Source organism: Geotrypetes seraphini, chromosome 2 (assembly GCF_902459505.1).
Source record: "Geotrypetes seraphini chromosome 2, aGeoSer1.1, whole genome shotgun sequence".
Lineage (NCBI taxonomy): Eukaryota > Metazoa > Chordata > Amphibia > Gymnophiona > Dermophiidae > Geotrypetes > Geotrypetes seraphini.
Window position 1 is genome coordinate 18,669,329 of NC_047085.1, and position 22,875 is coordinate 18,692,203.

The following is a 22,875-nucleotide window of genomic DNA, read 5'->3' on the forward strand; positions in this document are numbered from 1 at the left end:
CCGCTCGCACGCGCTCCCACCCGCACCCGCAACCACGATCGGAGCAAGAGGGAGCCCAAGCCCTCTTGCCCGGCCGACTCCCCAACTCCCCGACAATATCGGGCCAGGAGGGAGCCCAAACCCTCCTGGCCACGGCGACCCCCTACCCCCACCCCGCACTACATTACGGGCAGGAGGGATCCCAGGCCCTCCTGCCCTCGACGCAAACCCCCCTCCCTCCAACGACCGCCCCCCCCAGCCGACCCGCGACCCCACTGGCCGACCCCCACGACACCCCCACCCCCCTTCCCCGTACCTTTGGTAGTTGGCCGGACAGACGGGAGCCAAACCCGCCTGTCCGGCAGGCAGCCAACGACGGAATGAGGCCGGATTGGCCCATCCGTCCCAAAGCTCCGCCTACTGGTGGGGCCTAAGGCGCGTGGGCCAATCAGAATAGGCCCTGGAGCCTTAGGTCCCACCTGGGGGTGCGGCCTGAGGCACATGGGTCCAACCCTACCACGGAGAGTCGGGGAGGGCGAAAGGAGAGTCGGGTGGCCAGAGGAGAGTCGGGACGGGCGAAAGGACAGTCGGGCTGCATGCGCGGTATACCCGTGAGCGCGGTATACAAAAGTTTTTGTACATAAAATCGTGATTTCTGCGCGCTATACCCGTGTGCGCGTTTTACACAGGTGCGCGTTATCTGCGTGAAAATACGGTAAGTCATTAACATCTAGAGTCTAGATTCTAGAGTCTAGATTCTAGACATTTCCATTAACTGTGCCCAATATATAGCGTGCTTTTAAGCGGGAACCTGAAGCACTAGGTGGTAAAGGGGGTAAATTCAAGAAACAACACCAAAATGTAGACGCTGGGATGATGCATGCTAAGCATGAATTCTGTAATGAGAGTTCTGCTCGGAACTTCGTTAAGGAATACTAGCGTAAGTCTACAGTTTCGTGCCTAACTTTAGGCGTGAACACGTACACCATCTCAAAGGCTGGTGTGAGTGATTGTGACTAACTGTTGGCAATTAGACGCATAATTGTAACCTGTGCACCACACTCCCTGGGGCAGCCATGTGTCTTTCCCCCGCCCCCCACCCCCCATGTCCACACTTCCTTGGAAGATACACGTGATGGAAATGGCATGACACAACTTCTAGAATAGTGACTAACAATATTGGTCACACAAATGCTAATTGGTGTAAATTAACATCAAGATCAAGTTAAACCAATAATTGGCTGTTAATTTAATACAGTGGAACCTCGGAATCCAAACACCCCAGAACTCGAACGACTTGGAATCTGAACTGTTTTTTTCTTAATTTTTGCCCCGGAATCTGAACACTGCTTTGGAATTCAAACTGCAAGCAGAGCTACCCCTATGATGCAGCTTCCTGTTTCCGCCTGGGAGGGAAGCTTTGGGCTGAGCACCACTTTCAGTTGCCATTGCCGATCTTGTAGTCTATGCCGGTGGGGGTCCCGATCTTGCTGTCTTTGCTGGTGGGGGTCCCCATCTTGCTGCCTATGCCAGTGGGGGGTCCCGATCTTGTAGTCTATGCCGGTGGGGGTCCCGATCTTGCTGTCTTTGCTGGTGGGGGTCCCGATCTTGCTGCCTATGCTGGTGGGGGTCCTGATCTTGCTGTCTTTGCCGGTGGGGGTCCCCATCTTGCTGCCTATGCCAGTGGGGGTCCCGATCTTGCTGTCTTTGCCGGTGGGAGTTCTGATTTTGCTGACTTTGCCGGTCTTGCTGTCTGAGTTTGTGGGACCAAGGAATGGATTAATCCAGTTTCTATTATTTTCAGTGGGAAAAATTGTCTTGGAACTCGAACGGGGTTCTGGAACGGATTAAGTTTGGATTCCAAGGTACCGCTGTAATTGATTGTTAATTGGAGTTAAACTGTGTTATTGGAGTTAAGCTGTATTAAGCTGCTGTTATTTTAAAACTTGTGAATGCAAATGTGTGTGCTAGACATAAATTTACATTACATTAGTGACTTTTATTCCGCCATTACCTTGTGGTTCAAGGCGGATTACATTAGAAGTTATCTGGACAATTCCAGAAGAGATTACATAGTTACTTTGGAGGATTGAGATACTTCCTGTGGAGTTAGTTTGTGTTGATGGATTTCTTGAATAGCAGGGTTTTAATTTCTTTTCAGAAGGTTTTGTAGTCTGGTGTCGTCATCAGTAGACTGAATAATTGGTGGTCAAGTTTCGCGGCCTGCATGGCCAGTAGGCCATCGTACATTTTTTTGCATTTGACGTCTCTGATTGGGGGGTGCGTGAATGGTGTTTGGGTTCTCTTTTGCCTGGTTGTGTCAGTTTGGATAAGGCGGTTGTTCAAGTAGGCTGAGCTGTCTCCATTGATTGCTTTAAATCAGAGGTGTACAACCTGCGGCCCAAGGGCCGCAAGTGGCCCTGTGAAGTATTTTGTGCGGTCTTGTTCGAGGGCGATGCAGTGTTTTCCTCTGCTGCCCCCGGATGTTTACTGTCTTGCCGCAGCGTTTGCGCAGCCCCAGAAACATTTTTTTCGGCCAATGCGGCCCAGGGAAGCCAAAAGGTTGGACACCGCTGCTTTAAATAGTAGACAGTAAATTTGAATTGTATTCTTGCTTGTATTGGGAGCCAGTGTGAGTCGAGGTATGCGGCGGTGATGTGGTCGTATTTCTTCAGCGAATAAATCAGTCTCAGGGCTGTGATTTGTACTGTTTGTTGTTGTTTTATCATGACTGCGGGGCAGAGGAGATAGAGGATGTTGCAGTAGTCTATAAGTCCTAGGACTAGGGATTGGACCATGAGCTGGAATTGTTTTCTGTCAAAGAATTTTCAGACTTGCCTTAAGTTTCTCATGACCACAAATTATTTCTGTATTGTTTTGTTGATTTGAGATTGCATGATGCAGCTTCTGTCTATCATCATTCCAAGAAGTCTTAGGGTGGGTTGAGTGGGGTATGTGATTGAGTTTATTACTAAGTTTGTTATGGTTGGGGTTTTGTTTGTTTCAAGAAGTATAAATTTTGTTTTGTCTGGGTTCAGTTTTAGTTTGGGTTCTTTCATCCATATAGCCACCGTTTCTAGTATTCTGTGTAGTTTGTCTGTCATGGAGTGTGTAGATTGATCAAAAGGAAGGAGGATGGTGATATCATCTGCATAGCTATAGGAAGTTAAGCCTAATTTGTCTAGGCAGGTGCCAAGGGATGCAGTGTAGAGATTGAAGAGAGTTGGGAATAAAGGCGATCCTTGGGGTACGCCGCAGGGGTTGGACCATGGTTCTGATTTTTCTTTGTTTGTTTTTACTCTGTAGGTCCTGGACTGCAGGAATCCTTGAAACCAAGTGTGCACTTTTCCTGAGATTCCTATTGTTTCTAGTATTTGTAGTAGAATGTCATGGTCTACCACCCATGTAGCTTCCCTTCCCGATCCAGCATTGCCTCTTTTCTCCTTATCTGTTCAGCATCTGAAGATCTCATTGGGTGCACAAGTTTATAAATCTGGGTGGAAATGAGTTGCTCAAGTCGCACAAAATGTGACATCGAGAAAAGTAGAATTTGAAATTTGCCATCCTTATTCTCAAATGACTCCTGTGACCTCTAGTCGTCATCTTCTTAATTAGTTGATGTTCATTTTACACCATGTGAGAGGGCTCAGCTTAGTTGCAAAATATTGATAAATCACACACTTCAATTATTCCAACATCTGAATTTCAGCTATGAATTATTATTGTTAAGTTTTAGTTTGGTTTTTTTAAATCTTTATTTAATAATTTTAATTTAATACAATAATCTTACTACAACACATAATCATCATTGAATGTAATTCACAATCTTAATAAACTAATAAAGATAATGCAGCTTATCTATCCTACTATTAAAACAATCCCATCCCCTACCTCCCCCGCCCCCCTCCCAGGAGACCTGGGATCTCTATAAGAATAGGATAATATACCTTTCAATTTTTTCATAGTGCTTCTTTTTCCCATTTGAGTATAACTCTCCCATATATCATTAAACTTTGCCCATTGGTTTGTTAAAAGGGCCGATAGTCTATATTCTCACAGACTATTCCCAGACATTCCCTCATATCTCTTAATGTGGTTATGTCTCACATACGCCATTGCTGAGCTAATGTCAATCTGGCAGCTATAAATGCCAATTCTGAAAGTTTAGATTGAGAGGATGTTAAACTTTCTATTCTTAGTCCCCCAAAAAAATAAAAATAAAAGAACAAGAGGACATTCGGAAAATTTGAAAGGGGACAGATTCAATACAAATGCCAGGAAGTTCTTCTTTACCCAACGGGTGGTGGACACCTAGAATGCGCTTCCAGAGGACGTAATAGGGCAGAGTACAGTACTGGGGTTTAAGAAAGGATTGGACAATTTCCTGCTGGAAAAGGGAATAGAAGGGTATAAATAGAGGATTACTGCACAGGTCCTGGACCTGTTGGGCTGCCGCGTGAGTGGACTGCTGGGCAAGATGGACCTCAGGTCTGACCGAGCAGAGGCATTTCTTATGTTCTTATAACAATGCTGTTTCGGCATTCAGCTTAAGTGAAGTCTGAGTTAATCTGCTCACATAGTCAAATACTTGTTCCCAAAACCTCTATTGTTATTTTTGGTTCAATGTAGAACCATGCTTGAGTACCTGATTGTAAAAACCGCTTAGATAACCTTGATAGGCGGTATATAAAATCCTAATAAAACTTGAAACTTGATCTCATAGGGCTCCTTTTACTAAGGTGCACTAGTGTTTTTAGCACACGCAGCAGATTAGCGTGCGCTACGCGGCTAGAACTAATGCCAGTTCATTGCTGGCGTTAGTGTCTGGCGCGCGCTATTCCACGCGTTAATGCCCTAAAGCAGCTTAGTAAAAGGAGTCCATAGTTCACTGTGTGCTTTCCAAGAATAAAGACATACAATCCAGTAACTTCAATATACGGTACTACTCATTTGCTGTGGCATTCCTGACGATATAAATCATATCCTGAAATAACAATTAGCCTGGATATATTGACCCAGATAAAAATACACACAGAGTCTTCGATGTGCATTTTCTGAAATGCAAGAACTTGAACTCAGTGGAAGATGAGCTTAAGCAGTTATACCTTCTGACAAGAAGGAGACATAATCAGGCCCAACTTTTCTCTGCAAACAAGAGACGCACTGGACTGGCATACAGAACGGGAAATCACTCAGGGACAAATTGAATAATGCTTTCAGATCAATCGTGCTGCAGTCTAGTCTATCGCTTTGTTTACTCAACTATGAAGCTCTCTGCCATGCATGAGTGCGAAAGAAGAAAAGGAAATCTGCAAGTCAAACTATTCCCTTCCTTATTTAAAAAAAAAAAAATAAATGACTGGCTGAAGAACATTCTCTTTTTTTTATTCCTCTGCCTGCAAAATCTTCTACTCAATTTTATCTCAAATCTCTAGGTTGCTGAATTTAATGAAATACTCAGTATTCAGTGAGGAGGAAGTAATTCTACGAGGTGGTGCCTACATTCATAAAAATTAGTTTCAAAATTAGAGTTAATAGTGTCATTAATGAGCTTTAACTGGCTCATGATTTTTTTAAAAAGTAATAAATTAAGGTTAATTGGGTGGTAGGTACCTACACCCAAGTACCTAACACCAGGTAGGTGTTGTTAGGGGGTGGATTGGAGGCATTATTTTGAGTTAGGAACTGCTAGGCATCATTAGGCGCCTCAATATAGGCGAGGTAAACCCTGGCCTACAATGTAGGGCTCAATTCTATTAGTGATGCCTAAATGCCTACAATACATATAGATGTGGCAGATCTCTCAGATTAATGGGGCTGAGGGATACCCCAGAGGTTGGTGGACCAACAATTTAGTCGTGTTTGTGGCTAAAATGCACTCCAATTCTCCCCAAACTTCTCTCCATGTAGTAAAAGTCCCCTACTGGAAGGCTTGAAAATTAATAGTTAATAATAGACAGGCACAATAAATTCAAAGGCAACAAGGTAATTAGGAGACTGTTCTTAAGAACATTAGAATTACCATACTGGGACAGACCGAATGTCCATCAAGCCCAGTATCCTGTTTTCAACTGTGACCAACACAGGTCTCAAGTACTTGGCAGAAACCCAAAGAGTAGCAACATTCCAGAGCTGAGATTGTGATGTCATAATGCCTCATTCCACCAATACCTAAGATCTAACCTCATCAGTGATGTTACAATGGCTGGATTGTCCTATACTTGGCTCACATAAGAACTACCATACTAGGACAGATTGAAGGTCCATCATGCCCAGTATCCTATTTCCAACAGTGGCCAACCCAGGTCCCAAGTACCAGGCAGAAACCCAAAGAGTAGCAACATTCCAGAGCTCAGATTGTGATGCCATAATGCCTCATTCCACCAATGCCTGAGAGCCAACCTCAGCAGTGATGTCACAATGGCTGGATTGTCCTTTACTTGACTCACTTAAGAGCATAAGAGCTAACAAACTGGGACAAGACCGATGGTCCAGGATCCTGTTTTCCAACTGTGACCAACACAGGTCTCAAGTACTTGGCAGAAACTCAAAGAGTAGCAACATTCCAGAGCTGAGATTGTGATGTCATAATGCCTCATTCCACCAATGCCTAAGATCTAACCTCATCAGTGATGTCACAATGGCTGGATTGTCTTATACTTGGCTCACATAAAAACTACCATACTAGGACAAACTGAAAGTCCAACAAGCCCAGTATCCTGTTTCCAACATTGGATAACCCAGGTCCCAAGTACGAGGCTAGATCCCAAGTAGTAAAACAGATTTAATGCTTCTTATCCTAGGAATAAGCAGTGGATTTTCCCAAGCCATCTCATCTTAAATATACTGTTTGTACTTGAATATAAGATGATCCGAATATAAGTAAAGGTACCCTTCCCCCCAAAAAAAAGGAGGAAAAAGGTTAACTCAAATATAAGCCTGGGGTGATGGTGGCTTAATATTCATGTGCACCCAGCCCCCCCAGACTCTATACCCTGTCCCATCTCCTTGACCTGTACCCTGTTCCCCCTCTCTCCTGATATCCTGCAGGCCTCCACCAAGCCTAGTAGTCCAGTGGTAGGCCGGGACAGGAGGGATCGCTCCCATCTCCTGTCCCGGCTGACTCTGACAATTTTTTTAATTCCCTCCCGCCTCTCCCATGTACCTTTTTAATCTTTGGTGGTCCAGCGGTATACCAGGCAGGAGCAAACTTTCTAAGCTCCTGCCCCATGCTGAGCCCCTCCATGAATGGCTGCTTCGAGTTCTCGCGGTACACCAGGCATGAGTGAGCTTAATGCACATCTACCCAGCCCTGAGCTGCTCCCTGAATGGCTACCGCCAGTTCTCATGAATCCTGCAAAAAGCTCCCTCCTGCCTGGGTACACCACTGGACTGCAAGAACTTGCAGCAGCCATTCAGAGGGAAAGCTCGTTCCTGTCCAGTACACCGCTGGACCACCAGAGATTAAAAAAAGGTACGCAGGGGGAAGTTGAGATGGAGGTATAAAAATTGTCAGAGTTGGCCGGGACAGGAGACGAGAGGGATCCCTCCTGTCCCGGCCCACCAGGTCATACGGCAGGCCAGGGGAGGACTGCAACAAGACCGGGAGGGGGGGACAGGTGGGTGCTGATCTGAATATAAGACAAGACCCCCTTTTTGGACCTTTTTTTTTTACCCCAAAATCTCATCTTATATGCGAGTATATACGGTAATAAAACTCCTTTTATTGGACTCTTTAATAATGTAAAGGAATAAGACAAATAGTCAATGTGAAATAGTTACAATAGAATCAGTCTCTGTGGAATGGTGACTCTTGTCCTCACCTGAACAGTACTCTCTACTTGCAACTCATGCATCTTTCACACCTTCTTGCAGACTTTATAGCTGTAACAATCTTTACCATCCTGTGCTGCCTTAATCTTCTTGATATTAGTTGGTAGTCTTCCTTCTTTACCAGTGAAAGTGGTCTTAAGGGCAGTGGTATTTTTCTCCTTTCTCTGTGGAAAACGGTGCTTCTTTGGTCCACTCACACTTGTATCCACTCTCTCACTCCTTTATAGCTCTGTCCCCATCGATGCTCTTAGATCAATTAGTACCCATGTTGGGTCCTATCTGCTGTCTCTTTAAGGTATTAGTGTGTGGTTCAGTGGTTAGAGCTACAGCCTCAGCACCCTGAGGTTGTGGGTTCAAATCCCGTGCTGCTCCTTGTGACCCTTGGGAAGTCACTTAAACCCCTACTGTCCCAGGCACATCAGATAAAATGTAAGCCCACCAGAACAGATAGGGAAAAGTGCTTGAGTACCTGAATGTAAATCAGTTAGGCTATAAGTGGTATATAAGTACTAAAAATAAATAAATTGCTTCAAGCTTCCATATCCTTTCCCTATAAGAGTTGTCTTTGGAAACAAGATTCAAGTTTTATTCATATTTGATATACCACTCATTTGGGGGGCTTTTAAGTGGTTTATAATTTATAAAATGCTAAATAAAGTACCATATATACTCAAATATAAGTCGAGACCCCCAGAAAAGGAGAAAAAATGGTTGACTTGACTATAAGATGGGGGCTTAATATTCACTTGCCCTGCCAGGATCTGCACCCAGCGCCCCTTCCCTCCCTCCCTCCCCTGCCAGGCTCTGCACCCAGCCTCCTTCCATCTGTGTTCTTCCAAGGCTCTGCACCCAACCCAACTCACTCCCTGCTAGGTTCTGCACCCAGCCCCCTTCCCTGCCAGGCTCTGCACCAAGCCCCCCTCATTCCCTGCCAGGCTCTGCACCTTATCTCCCCCTCCCTCACTGCCCTGACCTGAATTTGGAATGGCTAGCAGGTTTTGCTGAGAGGAGCAAAGAGTTTGTTGTGGTGTATATAAAATGCAATTCAGTCTGTAGTCTCTCCCACTGCGAATCAAGATCAAGAGTCACTGTTATGGGGATTTGAGAGGAGGATCAGGAAGGAAAAAAACCTGATATTCAGCCTTTTACTACTGCTACTTATTTCTAAAGTACTGCTAGATGTATGCAGCGTTGTACATTAAACCTGTAAGAGACAATCCCTGCTCAGTAGGGAATTCTCACAGAGTAAATGATAAAACAGACATGGGTACTTTACAAGTGAGTGGACGTTAGGGGTTGAACCTCACGGTATAGTGGTATATAAGAAATAAAAATAAATTAAAATTAAAAGCAGCCTCAAAACAAAAAGTGGGCTTTTAGCCTGGATTTGAATAAATGGAGCTTGACATACTGACTCAGGCAGTCTGTTCTAGGCATGTGGTGCAGCAAGATAGAAGTGACGGAGTCTGGAGTTGGCAATAGAGGAGAAGGGTACAGATTAGAGAATGACACGGGGAAAAAATCTGTCCCCGTCACTGCCCCCTCTCTGGACCACCGTCCCGTCATCGCCGTCCCCTTCACAAACCCTTCCCCCCCCCCCCCGCCACCTCACCGCCCTTCAGCGGCCCAAGAATCTCCCTCCCTCCCCCTTACCTTCGCGGAGCTTTAGTAAAGAAACTTACTGACGCCAGCAAAGCCTGCAGAGCTTGTGTGTGGACGGAAGCTTCTCCTCTGATGCCCACACACACGTGACTGCAGGCAGGCAGGCTTCTCCAGCTTCAGTAAGTTTCTTTACTAAAGCGCCACAAAGGTAAGGGGGAGGGAGGGAGATAGATTTGGCCCTAAGGAGGGAGGGGGGCCGCGCGCCTTCCCTCACTTAACTGCAGGGACAAGGTCATTCACTGCTCCACGGGGCAGTGGATGGCCTTGTCCCCATGCCCGCAGTGAGCACTTTTTCCCCCTCACCATTTCAACGGGTTACCTGCGTCTAGCCGCAGGTAACTGCCACCGTGTCATTCTCTAGTACAGATGAGAGTTACTCGATGAAGAGAGTTTCTGGGTAGGAATATAAGGAGACAAGAGAGGAGGGATACTGAGGAGCTGCAGAGCGAATGCACTTGTATGTCAGTAAAAGGAGTTTGAACTTATGGTGACTCGATAGGGTAGTAGGAGCCAATGTTTGTTTCTTAAAAGCGGGGTGATATGGTCAAATTTGGAAACTTTTTCAGGGTATATTCTCTTTTCAGTAAAACACATTTAGTAGGCAATATAGTACAGTAGAACCTCTGGTCACAAACGCTTCTGAATGCGAACAAATCGGTTCCCGGCCCAAAAATTTGCACAAATTTTGCACCTGGTCACGACCACACATTTGGGTGCTGAACAAACACAGCCCCACCCATGTTTTGTTGTTTTACGTACATGTACCTAACTAAGACGCACGTGTTCAGTCGGTTCATAGACAACAACGCGGAAGACAAAGGCGCGCGCCGACAACTGAGCGCAAGACGGAGGCGCGCGCCGAAGAAAATTACTGTTTTTAGGGGCTCCGACGGGGGGTTTTGTTGGGGAGCACCCCCAGTTTACTTACTACAAATCGTGCCGGCGTTGTGGGGATTTGGGGGGTTGTAACCCCCCACATTTTACTGTAAACTTAACTGTAACTTAACATTTTACTGTAAACTTTTTCCCTAAAAACAGGGAAAAAGTGAAGTTTTCAGTAAAATTTGAGGGCTTAGAACCCCCCCAAACCTCCCACAACGCCCCCACAATGTGGCGCGATTTGTCACGCCCCCCCCCCCCGGTCGGAGCCCTAAAAACAGTAATTTTCTTCGGTGCGCGCCTCCGTGCTGCGCTCAATTGTCTGCTCGCGCCTTTGTCCCGGCGCGCTTTTGACCTGACACCATTCAGTCTCACAAGTTTCAAGTTTATTAGGATTTTATATACCGCCTATCAAGGTTATCTAAGCGGTTTTTACAATCAAGTACTCAAGCATTTTCCCTTGTAATTGGTTTCGGTCCGACGTGCATTCATTCACTGCAAAATCTTTGTGCTGTATTTTTACATTAATTTTGCAATTAAGCATGGCCTCTAAATTAGGTTCAGGTCACCTCTAGAGTTTTGGAACGAATTATGGTCGTGACCAGAGGCACCACTGTATGTGTGTATTGGGGGCAGCATGGATTGAGTAAATGTCATGTCATTTCTGGCTTCTAACTTTGGAGAATTCTTGGAGCTACTACTATATTTCATTTCTATAGCACTGGTCCCTGCTCAGAAGAGCTTACAATCTAATTTGGGCAGACAGGACATCTCAGGGTTGGAGACTTTCTAGCAGAAGGAATGATACAGTGGGTGTAGGTATCCGACGATGAGTGGGACTTGAAAACAGCTTCCAAAATGTGGGCATTTAGCTTGGATTTGAATACTGCTAGAGACAGAGAATAACGTATTGTCTCTGGTGGTTCATAGACAACAACGCGGAAGACAAAGGCGCGCGCCGACAACTGAACGCAAGACGGAGGTGCTCGCCGAAGAAAATTACTGTTTTTAGGGGCTCCAACGGGGGGTTTTGTTGGTGAGCATCCCCAGTTTACTTAATACAAATCGCGCCGGCGTTTTGGGGGGTTTGGGGGGTTGTAACCCCCCCCCCATTTTACTGTAAACTTTACTTTTTCCCTAAAAACAGGGAAAAAGTGAAGTTTTTAGTAAAATGTGGGGGTTACAACCCCCCAAACCCCCACAACGCGGAGCGATCTGTATTAAGTAAAGTGGGGGGGGTTGCCCCCCCTGCTGGAGCCCTAAAAACAGTCATTTTCTTCAGCGCGCACCTCCGCGCTGCACTCAATTGTCTGCTCGCGCCTTTGTCCCGGCGCGCTTTTGACCTGACACCGTCTCTGGCAGCCTGTTCCAGGCATACGGCACGACAAGAAAGAAGGGATGGAGTCTGAAGTTGGCAGTGGAGGAGTAGGGTAGAGATAAGAGAGACTTACCTGATGAATGGAGCAAAGGAAGAGATAAGTGGCGAGAGATATTGAGGGGCTACAGAGTGAATGCACTTGTACTGTAAGTCAGTAAGGAGTTTGAACTGTATTCGGAAATGGATGGGGAGCCAATGAAGTGACTTGAGGAGGGGTGATGTGAGTGCAGCAGCATTTTGAACGGATTGAAGGGGAGAGAGATGGTTGAGCGGAAAACTTGAGAGAAGTATTCTAAGTGAGAGGTGATGAGAGCGTGGACAAGGGTTTTAGTAGTGTGCTCAGAGAGGAGAGGTAAGATTATGGTAATATTATAGAGGAGGAAGTAACAGGTTTTAGCGGTTTGTTGGATCTGAGTGGTGAAGGAGAGAGAGGAATCAAAGACTACCCTGAGGTTGCGAGCTGCCATGACAGGAAGGAGGAGAGTGTTATCCACAGAAAAAGAGAATGGTGGAAGAGGTGAGGTGCGTTTAGGTTTTAGCCATATTCAGTGGTGAGACATCCGGACTGGCAGCCTGAGATTTGGGCCAAATATCTGGTATGGAGAGGTAGATCTGGAGCTGATAAATATGTAAAGGCTGAATACTCTAGCTCTGAGATACTTCAGAAAGCCATAAGCAAACAGAAAACGGATCTCAGTGTTTAGAGTTAGAATGCGAACTGGATTTCCATCAGAAATTATTTCCTTTTACTTTATCCTTGCAAATCTCTCCTTGAAGTGGATTTTAGGATTAGTTTCTATTTGTAATATTTCTTGTAAAATATGTTTCACCAATGTTCTTTTCTTGTATATAGATACTTGATATGTACAATTGAAATTACTAAATTTTTTTTAAAAAGAAGCCATAAGCAAATTACGTTTTCAAATTGGAGAAACCTAGAAAAGGTGCATAAATACGAACTGGAATTATAGCAGATTAAAATTCAGAAGCTTTCCTTTCCTTTTTCCCCTTCCCCTCTTTATTAAGTTGTTGCTTGAAATCTTGCACATTTGTCTCGCAGCAACACAATATTCTGAGACAATTTATTGCTTTCTGAATTTATTGGCCACAAAGTCTCCAAATCCTGAATCATGGGTTAGGGCATAGGATATATCAGTGTCCCGCAAACTTATTTTTTTGCTCCAGCACACTAACATAGAAACATGACGGCAGATAAAGGCCAAATGGCCTATCCACAGCATCCACTATCTCCTCCTCTCCCTATTGGCTAATGCTCTTAACATTTGCATCTCCTCTTCCTATTGGCTAAGGCTCTTTACACCTGCATTGTGATGTCATAGAACTTTATGGTTATAGAAACATGTCGGCAGATAAAGGCCAAGTGGCCAATCTAGTCTGCCCATCCACACTAACCATTATCTCTTTCTCTCTCTGAGAGATCCTACGTGCCTATCCCAGGCCCTCTTGAATTCAGACAGTCTCTGTTTCCACCACCTCTTCTGGACGACTGTTCCATGCATCTACCACCCTTAAGTAAAAAAGGAGATATAACGGAGCAAATGTATTTCTGTGGCACACCCAAAACCCCACCCTGCTCCGCCCCAATCCCTGCCATGCTCCAACCCCAGCCCTGCCCCACACAAACCTTGTCTTGTTTTCTCTGTGCTCGGGGCCGTGTTTGGAGGGCCACCGAGCATGCGCAAACGTTTGGAGGCCCTCCAGACACGGCCTCGAGCTCGGGGGAAACTAAATGAGGTTCGTGTGGGGCCAGAGGGGCGGAGAGGTGCCGACGCTGGAAGCGTTACTCGGCATCCGTCATGTGTCCTTCAATCCCTGATGGCACAACTGGAATCTTGCTGCGGCACACAGTTTGTGATTCACAGCGATTTATTATTGGCCTTTTGAATGAAGAGAACTCCTGGGTTGCAAGTCCAAACTTATTATTTTTTCTTTATTATGTATGATAACATAAACTTGTGAATACTCATCCTGGGGTCTCTCTTTTTTCAGAGTGATATGCTTGATGTCAACCAGATCATTAAAGACTTGGCAACCATGGTACATGAGCAAGGAGATACCGTAGGTATGTATAACTCTTTATTCTCGTTATCGTTTCATTCAGCTTCTGAGTTCAATCAGATTTATAGAACTTTGTACTCATGGGAATGACTCAAGGCTACTTCCTACATAAATATAATATTTATCTCTAGGTTTCCTTCATTGATTACATTTATGCTTATATTTGGTCATTATACTATTGTTATAATAATAATCATTTTATTTGTATATACCACCTAACCAAAAATGGTTCTAGGCAGTTTACAACAAATAAGCACAAATCATACAGTAGAGAGTACAATTTAAAAGGAAAAAACAATTCAAAACAAAATACAATAAATAAAAATTGGTCCTACAGTAGAAGATATGATTTAAAAGAAAAATGCAATTTAAAAGAATGGTTCTAAGCGGATTACAACAAATAAGAACCGACCATACCGTAAAAGTACAATTTAAAAGAAGATACATTGCATGACGGAAGCATAGAATTATTAAATGAAACAACCAGATTAGGAAAAAAAATTTTCAAACAGTTGGGTCTTCAATAGTTTTCTAAAATCAAGATAAAAGGATCCTAGCATAATTTTACTGAACAGGTTTTTGGCCAGTGATTGCAGTACGGAGTACGAGTTTGGAATACACCTACGCTGGTAATGATTACCACGGAAACTATAAGCGTAGTACTTCCTATTTCTGAGGCTTTTTCCTGAATGAATACCAAGCTCCAAATATGAATAAACTATAAGAGCGGAGTGCGAGTGTTTGAGTATAGACTTCTTCATATGAGTGCAGATTTGACTTTTGTGATACATTAGTATCGTATCCACTCATACATTAGATTGATAAAGGCATAATGATGATGACAAAACAGAGCCTGGTATTTGTGAACCTAATCCACCCCTAGAAATCCCATGCTTACTAATGTAGAACAATCACTAATCCATGAAGAGATCAATGTCAATTCTGTGGTATAGCAACCACAAGAATACAAAATAAGAAAGAGATTGCCACAAAGTACAATAGTGTACGCAGACAACCCTCTCCCCCCAAGGTGACCCCTACATCTCAGTATATAAATCAATATAATCTATCAAAACATAGAGGCAGATTTGAGAAATACGTTAATCACATTTTCTATTCCACCTTTACCTATTCAGTTCAAGGTCAGATTACATTACAAGAGGTTGGGTCAGTTACCCAGGAAGTTACAATGGACAGTTTAGTTTGACACGGACATTCAATAGAGTTGCTAGATAGATCAGTACAACTGTTAATACAGTTAGATCATAGTTTCAAATACGGTACATAGTTTAGAATTTGTTCACTGATTGTTTTCTAGTGGTTCTGGAAGTCTTGCTCAGGGATGGGGGGGTTAATAATGAGTTATCTATTTCTTTCCAGTATTATTCAGAAGCTACTTTGTTTCTACGAGGGTCATTTCATAAATAATGCATACTATTTTTTTTTTTTTAATTTACATGTTTTATTTTTTTTTCCCAAGTATTTCTTTACAATCCTTCAATATAGCTTCCCTGCTTTGCAATGACCGAGTCCCAACATCCGGGAAACTTCAGTATTCCATCCAAGACACCGTTTTAGCTCAGTTGCCGAATGGCTCAGGTACCGGCGGAAGAAAGCTCTTCCAAAGATGCAAAACGATGTCCACCCATAGGTTGTTTCAACTTTGGAAAAAGGTCAAAGTCTAGCGGACTCGTGTCTGGACTGTAGGGAGCATGAGGTAACACCTCCCAGCCATATTCGTGTAGTTTTTCAATAACAAGTGGAAAGCTCCATCTTCCCCACGACCAAAAAAATTTTGATAAGCTCAATCAGAAGACAATAAATGATGATTTTTGCTTATGATCATGAAGGCATCGTCATCACAAAGTTCCATGTGGAAGAAGTGTCGCAGCAGTGTGTATTATCGTGATTTTTTGCCAACAATGTGCAGAAAAATGCACAAAACCCAACCTCAGTTGCTCTTGACTGGGTCACTTATTCTTCACGACAACGTTTGCCCGCACATAGGGAATGCCATAATTGAAAAACTACGCAAATACGGCTGGGAGGTGTTACCTCATGCTCCCTACAGTCCAGACATGAGTCCACCAGACTTCGACCTTTTTCCAAAGTTGAAACAACCTATGCGTGGATTTTATTTTGCATCTTTGGAAGAGCTTTCTTCTGCCTGTACCAGAACCATTCGGCAACTGAACAAAAACGTTGTTTTGGATGGAATAATTAAGCTTTCCGGACATTGGGACTCGATCATTGCAAAGCAGGGAGATTATATTAAAGGATTGTAAAGAAATACTTGAAAAAAAACAAACAAACATGTAAATAAAAAAAAATAGTGTGTGGCTCAGCGCCAGTGATAAAAGGTGCCAAAATTCCAGTCTAGCATCTCTCCCTCTCTTCACTTCCTCCCTCCCTCTGCCTACACTTTAGTATCTACAGGTTAGAAGGGAGGGAAGAGAGGAGAGATGCCAACCCTTTATCACCAGTTGGGAGGGGGCCAGGATGAGACAGATGAAGATATACTGACTCATGGGCAGGGCCAGATTTAGATGAAAAGAGGCCCTAGGCTATTCCACTTATGAGGCCCTTTCACCTCCCATTTTTAAGTTTGTAAATTACATGAGAGATAATAAAATACATCATTACTGTGATATATATCAATATGTTAAATGAAACATGTTGTTATTGGTACTAACCTTTATAAAAAATGTGACACGGATAATAAATAAAAAAAAGTCGAGAACACTTATTTGGACATTTATTCTCAGCACCATATATAGTACTTGTAACAATAACTAATCAAACATAACACACAACATTTACAAAGAAACAAAATTCAAATAATGAAAATCTTTGACTACAAAAATAAAATACGCAATAAAAATTATCATATTTTCTATCAAATTAAATTAAATATATTCAATACATTGAAGATTAAACCAAATTCAATTCAGATAAATTTATTTCATAATAATTAACATTTAAAGTTTAAGTATGAATTATTATGAATTTTAAGTCTTAAACTAAACCAAAAATGGAACTTTATTCAAACAAAATCCAGATCACAAAAAAGAAAATATCAAATTGTATATCATATTAAATTTTATGTTAATAGTTATTTTATTTAAGAACTGATTCAATCCAAGTATAAATTTAAAACGAAATAGTAGATTAGAAGAATTTCTTTCTAAACTTTTTCACACAGAATTCTTCTAGAAGTTCATCAAAATCTATTTTTCTGAAGGTCTCATTTTCGATGCACAAAATACTCAATGAAGACAACCTCGTCTGGGTCATTGTGCTTCTTAATTGATTTTTGATATTTTTAAGTCTTGAAAATGACCTTTCTCCAGTACAATTAGTGACTATTAAACTGAGAAACAGCCGTAAGATTGATTCCACATTGGGAAGGCCACTTGAATATTTTCTTTGAATATTATTTGATACAAGTCTGTATGCGACAATGTGGAATTTTATGAAGGTTTATGTGTTTGTCTCATCTTTTCTAATAACATTAACACGTGTTTCATATTATCGAAGTAACACGAATATAACCGAACGTCGGGATATCAATAGGTCTGTTCGTTTGTCTGTTCCAGTCTACACCAATCTGCACTTTATTGATGCAAGAACAAACCAGAGCTTAGTAGCATAAGGCACGTCAATATTTGCCATAGCAATCAGTGAACGTATGAACTATACTTTGGTGCAATCTAGTATATACAAACGAACAAACCCAATGAGTCGAACGCGTTGATCTTAACCAATACATTTTTATGTTTGTTTATTAGTCATATGCGTAGAATTTCTCCTTATTTTCGGTTCAGTGTTTTAGTGTTCACTGTTTTTAGAATAGTGTAATTTTTAATTTTGCTAACAATTTGAATGTAGGCCCCTCTTGATCTTGAGGCCCTAGGCTGAAGCCTAGTTAGCCTATAGGAAAATCCGACCCTGCTCATGGGTGGTAGAGGGGAGGGAGGCATCCATGCAGGGAGGTGGCTGGGGATTTCTTGACCCATCAGATACTGTTTTTGTGTGAAAAATGATAAGTGTTTTGGAGTCCTCTTAGGCCATCAGGTTACATCAAGCGGAGAGGAGTGGTGGGATATTTCTTGCCAATTGGGAGGTAACTGTTATCCCAGCAGTTAGTTTGGGTGTCCCAGAGAGTAAGCCCAATGAACTTGACTTGAGCACATCTGGATTGGGGCAGCTCAAAGATGCCAACCCCTATAAGCAGCAGATCTGTTGCTGAAGAAATGGAGCCTAATAGGTACACTTTTTCAGGCCCTCAAGTGTTGTTTGTTTATTTTTTTAAAATATGTGTTTAATATTCATGTTTACTTACCTTCTATGGAAGAAAAGGCTGGGGGTTTTCATTAAGCTTTTCATGTTGATGCTGGTCTTATATAAGATGTTACGATGAAAATGGTCAGTTGATATCTGTTTTTTTTCGGTAGGGGTAAAAATGAAGTATATTATTATGCCAGAGCACGTAAATAGAAAAGATAGGAGTTCTTTTTTTGACTCTAGTCCCCTTAGTCCGTTAATTACCCAAGACTCAGCATGAAGTTAACCTAAATGTGCATTTGATTAATGCTTGAGCAGTTTGGTGTAAATGTGTGCTACTTTAGAATCTGATTATTCAGCAGGATTCAGATGTTTTCTATCTTATGGTATCATAGCTAAATATTCATGATTCAGTTAGCCTGGTTGGTATAATTTACCTAAGCTTCTCCTGTGCTTAGAAAACAGTGGGGATGAGGAAGAGTAGTGATGAATTGGGGCAGTTGAAAAGATACTGCTGATAACCGGTGGTAGGGAAAGGATTGATTTAAGTGAACAACATGCAGAATTTGGCAGTCTTATTGATTTATAGTGTTCTCGATGCAGGGCACCTCTTCTAAGAACATAAGAATAGCCTTACTGGGTCAGACAAATGGTCCATCAAGCCCAGTAGCCCGTTCTCACTGTGGCCAATCCAGGTCACTAGTACCTGGCCAAAACCCAAGGAGTAGCAATATTCCATTCAGAACCCTAAAGAAAAGCAAGATTCCGGAATCCCAAAGAGTAGCAACATTCCATGCTACTCATTCAGAGCAAGCAGTGGCTTCCCCCATGTCTTTCTTAATAACAGACTATGGACTTTTCCTCCAGGAACTTGTCCAAACCTTTCTTAAAACCAGCTACGCTATCCGCTCTTACCACAACCTCTGGCAAAGCGTTCCAGAGCTTAACTATTCTCTGAGTGAAAAATAATGTCCTCCAATTGGTTTTCAAAGTATTTCCCTGTTACTTCATCGAGTGTCCCCCTAGTCTTTGTAATTTTTGACGGAGTGAAAAATCGATCCACTTGTACCCGTTCTACTCCACTCAGGATTTTGTAGGCTTCAATCCTATCTCCCCTCAGCCGTCTCTTTTCCAAGCTGAAGAGCTCTAACTTTTTTAGTCTTTCCTCATACGAGAGGAGTTCCACCCCCTTTATCATTTTGGTCGCTCTTCTTTGAACCTTTCCTGAGATAAAGGAGACCAGAATTGTGTGAGTTGTTACAGTTATTCACAGGTGCCTGTTCTAAAATCCATAATTTTTTGATATTGGGTAATTTTTTAAAACTGTATGTATGGTAAAGAAGATGGCACGGAGTAAGATTTTCTAGAGGGGCTGTGAATATTAAATTTGCATTAATGGTTCATTTCTTCAACTCACACTGAAGGGGGTATTCTTGATTTAATATTTTTGTGTTGTTTAGAGATATCTATAGAGTTCAGATTGATGTTCTAGAGATGTCACCCATACCTTGGTCAGATCATTTTCTGATCATACTAGTGTTGGCTATAGGATAAACCTCCTTGCCCACTTTATTGGCTGATGGAAGATCAGTATCTCTGGATCCCATAATCTGGTCTGATCCATTTTCAAACTTCATGTGTATAAGAGAAAGCCATGAGCATAATATTGGATGAGTTGGTCCCCCAAACGTCTGATGAGGCAGCCGTCAACAAAGGCTCCCTGGTTAACTGATGGGCTCAAGGCTTTTAAGAAGAGAGTTAAAATATAAATGATTGAAAATGTCATACAGAGGAAGCAAGAGGTGAATATAAGAACTTGTAAAACGGCGTAATCTTAAGATTAAAAATCTTGGCTATTTTTGTTGGACTGATAATAAAAGAACATATTTCTTCAGTGATCTAATCATGTTTTTTCCCTCCTTTGAAATATTAAGGTATTTGTATTATTTAGACTTATACTATGCTTCAAGCTTTGATCACTTCTTAACTGGACTATTGCAATTCATTGTATAGAGCAGGGATCTCAAAGTCCCTCCTTGAGGGCCAAATCCAGTCGGGTTTTCAGGATTTCCCCAATGAATATGCATTGAAAGCAGTGCATGCACATAAATCTCATGCATATTCATTGGGGAAATCCTGAAAACCCGACTAGATTGCGGCCCTCAAGGAGGGACTTTGAGACTCCTGGAATAGAGGCTTATACAGTTATAGAAACTATAGTATATATAGACCAGGGGTGCCCACACTTTTTGGGCTTGCGAGCTACTTTTGAAATGACCAAGTCAAAATGATCTACCAACAATAAATTTTTTTTTAAAACCCATAAAGCACACTCTACGCAGAAAAAATGTTAATTATCATTTGTATTGGGGGGTTTTATCAGAGGTCAAGGCAGATGACTCTATGCACTGTCACCTCAGCAACAACTATACAAAAATAGACAAATATACCCCCTCCCCTTTTACTAAACCGTGATAGCAGTTTTTAGTGCAGGAAACTGTGCTGAATGCCCTGCGCTGCTCTCGATGCTCATAGGCTCCCTGCGCTAAAAACCGCTATTGCGGTTTAGTAAAAGGGGGCTATAGTGCAAAATATAGACAGCAGATATAAATTCTCAAAATGGACACATTTTGATCACTAAATTGAAAATAAAATCATTTTTCCTACCTTTTTGTCTGGTGATTTCATGAGTCTCTGGTTCCACTTCCTTCTTCTGTACAGCCAATATTTCTTTCTTTCTGCCTTTCTCTAACCCCCTGCCCCCCCCTTCTTTATTTCTGCCTTTCTTTCTCTCTCCCCCTGACCCCCCCTTCTTTATTTCTGCCTGCCTTTCTTTCTCTCTCCCCCTGCCCCCTTCTTTCTTTCTGCTTTTCTCTCTCCCCCTGCCCCCTCTTTATTTCTGCTTTTCTTTCTCTCTCCCCCTGCCCCCCCTTCTTTCTTTCTCTCTCCCCCTGCCCCCCTTCTTTCTTTCTGCCTTTCTTTCTCTCTCCCCCTCTCTTTATTTCTGCCTTTCTTTCTCTCCCCCTGCCCCCCAAGCCATCGTGCTGATTTCTCCACTTCCCTGATTCTTTCCCTACCCCCCATCCCCAAGCCACCAACACTTCACCAAACCTGGTTTCACTGGAGGATCGTGAGTACAGCTGTTTTGTTTGGAGTCATGGCGGCGGAAGTGGTTAAACGCTGTTCACGGTGTGATTTGCGCTACACACCGTCGGGAGTGTGTTCTGCCGCTTGCTCAGGGGACGCAGCGGCGGCAGCTTTGTTGGCTCTGGAGTGCATGCTGGTTCCCCGTGTGAAAGACACGCTTGAGGATAAGAAGGCGGCGCTCTCGTAGGTGGTAGAGGTGTGTCCTTCTAGTTCTGCAGGGGCTGTTGGTGAGTTAAAGATGCAGGGAGAGGCAGATGTGGAGAATATGCTGGCAGGCACGCTGCCTTTCTCTCCTGAAATTATACAGTCTCCTAATTTGTAATCCGCTTAGAACCGCAAGGCACAAGCGGAATAGAAATCTGTAATGTAATGTAATGTAATGTTTGTCCTTTTGCTGCTGCTTCCCCGAACCAGGCCTGGCACATACAAGTGCCAGGCCCACCAAGACTTCACCTCTGACGTCAATTCTAATGTCTGGGAAGAAGTTCCAGGCCAGCTAGGCAGCGATTGGCTGGCCCAGAACTTCCTCTCCGACGTCAGAATTGACGTCGGAGGCAAAGTTTTGTAAGTCCGGCGCTTGTACGTGCTAGGCCTGGCTTGGGGAAGCAGCAGGGAGAAAAAGACTGCAAAGGCAACGCAATCGACTCGTGTTGCCTTGGTGATCTATTGGTCGATCGCAATAGACCTATTGGGCACCCTTGATATAGAACATAGCTCCTCAAGTATTGTCTGGAACTAAAATTTGTGATCATGTCAAACCAATTCTTGAAAATCTATATTGATTGCCTATTTGTCAATAACCAGAATTTGAGATCATAATTCTTATGTTCAGCATAAATAAATAAAAAAAGTTTATTTTTAGTTGTGCTTGTATGGCTAAGTATGCTCCTGCACATGATATAATTTTAGATAGAGTTTGATTAAGAATTACTTCTGATGGGGTGTGTGAGGAAGTCTATAGGACACTGCCTCTTTCCCTTAGGAATACTCTCTCACAGTGTCAGAACCACATCTAGTCCCGTGAAAAGAGGAAATGACATCTAGAGGTGGAGCCAGCAGGCTATGATTCAGGAAATATAAAAGCCCAGGCTATAGCTAGGTTAAGGAGGCCCAGAAGGAATCAGTGATACCCAACTTCTTATGCCTCCACCACATACCTGTGAACTATAATTGCGACAAGGTAGGCCAAGTTAAACTTGGAACTTTGAGAACCTGTATCTTAGACCTGGCTGGCCTATTGTACTGTTAACATAATAAAAAACACAAAAATCTATTTCTGGACCGCATTACTTTCAAGTTCTATGTGGTTTATAAAAGATTAGCTAGAAATACACTGTGGATGAAAGTTAGAAACTAGGGGCCCAAGAACTTTGAGAATAAGTGAGTCTTCTGTTGTCTCCTAAGATGTAAATATGATACAGACGCCAATAGTAAAGGTTTTAACTCCTTGTCCCAGATTGCAGCCTAATATGAGAGCATCCGATTGTGATATCTTTTCAATTTACAGCCTTTCGCCGATGGAAAAGTCAGAAGGGATTTAGCACTTCAAGAGAATTTTTGAGTAGTAAAACAGAATAATTCAATCAAGTAAGAAGGAGCATCGCCAACTAGAACTTTGTAATATATATACAACC

The 22,875-nt window shown here is 42.8% G+C and overlaps 1 protein-coding gene across 8 annotated transcripts in view; it reads left to right on the forward strand.

The window, feature by feature from the left end:
- The window catches only part of TSNARE1 (t-SNARE domain containing 1), an 843,012-nt gene that overhangs the window by 389,812 nt on the left and 430,325 nt on the right, over positions 1–22,875 (forward strand). For all 8 annotated transcript variants that reach the window (XM_033933058.1, XM_033933059.1, XM_033933061.1 and 5 more), the window contains one exon: positions 13,742–13,814. In XM_033933058.1, the coding sequence (XP_033788949.1) occupies positions 13,742–13,814 (73 nt within the window). The remainder of the gene's footprint in view (positions 1–13,741; positions 13,815–22,875) is intronic.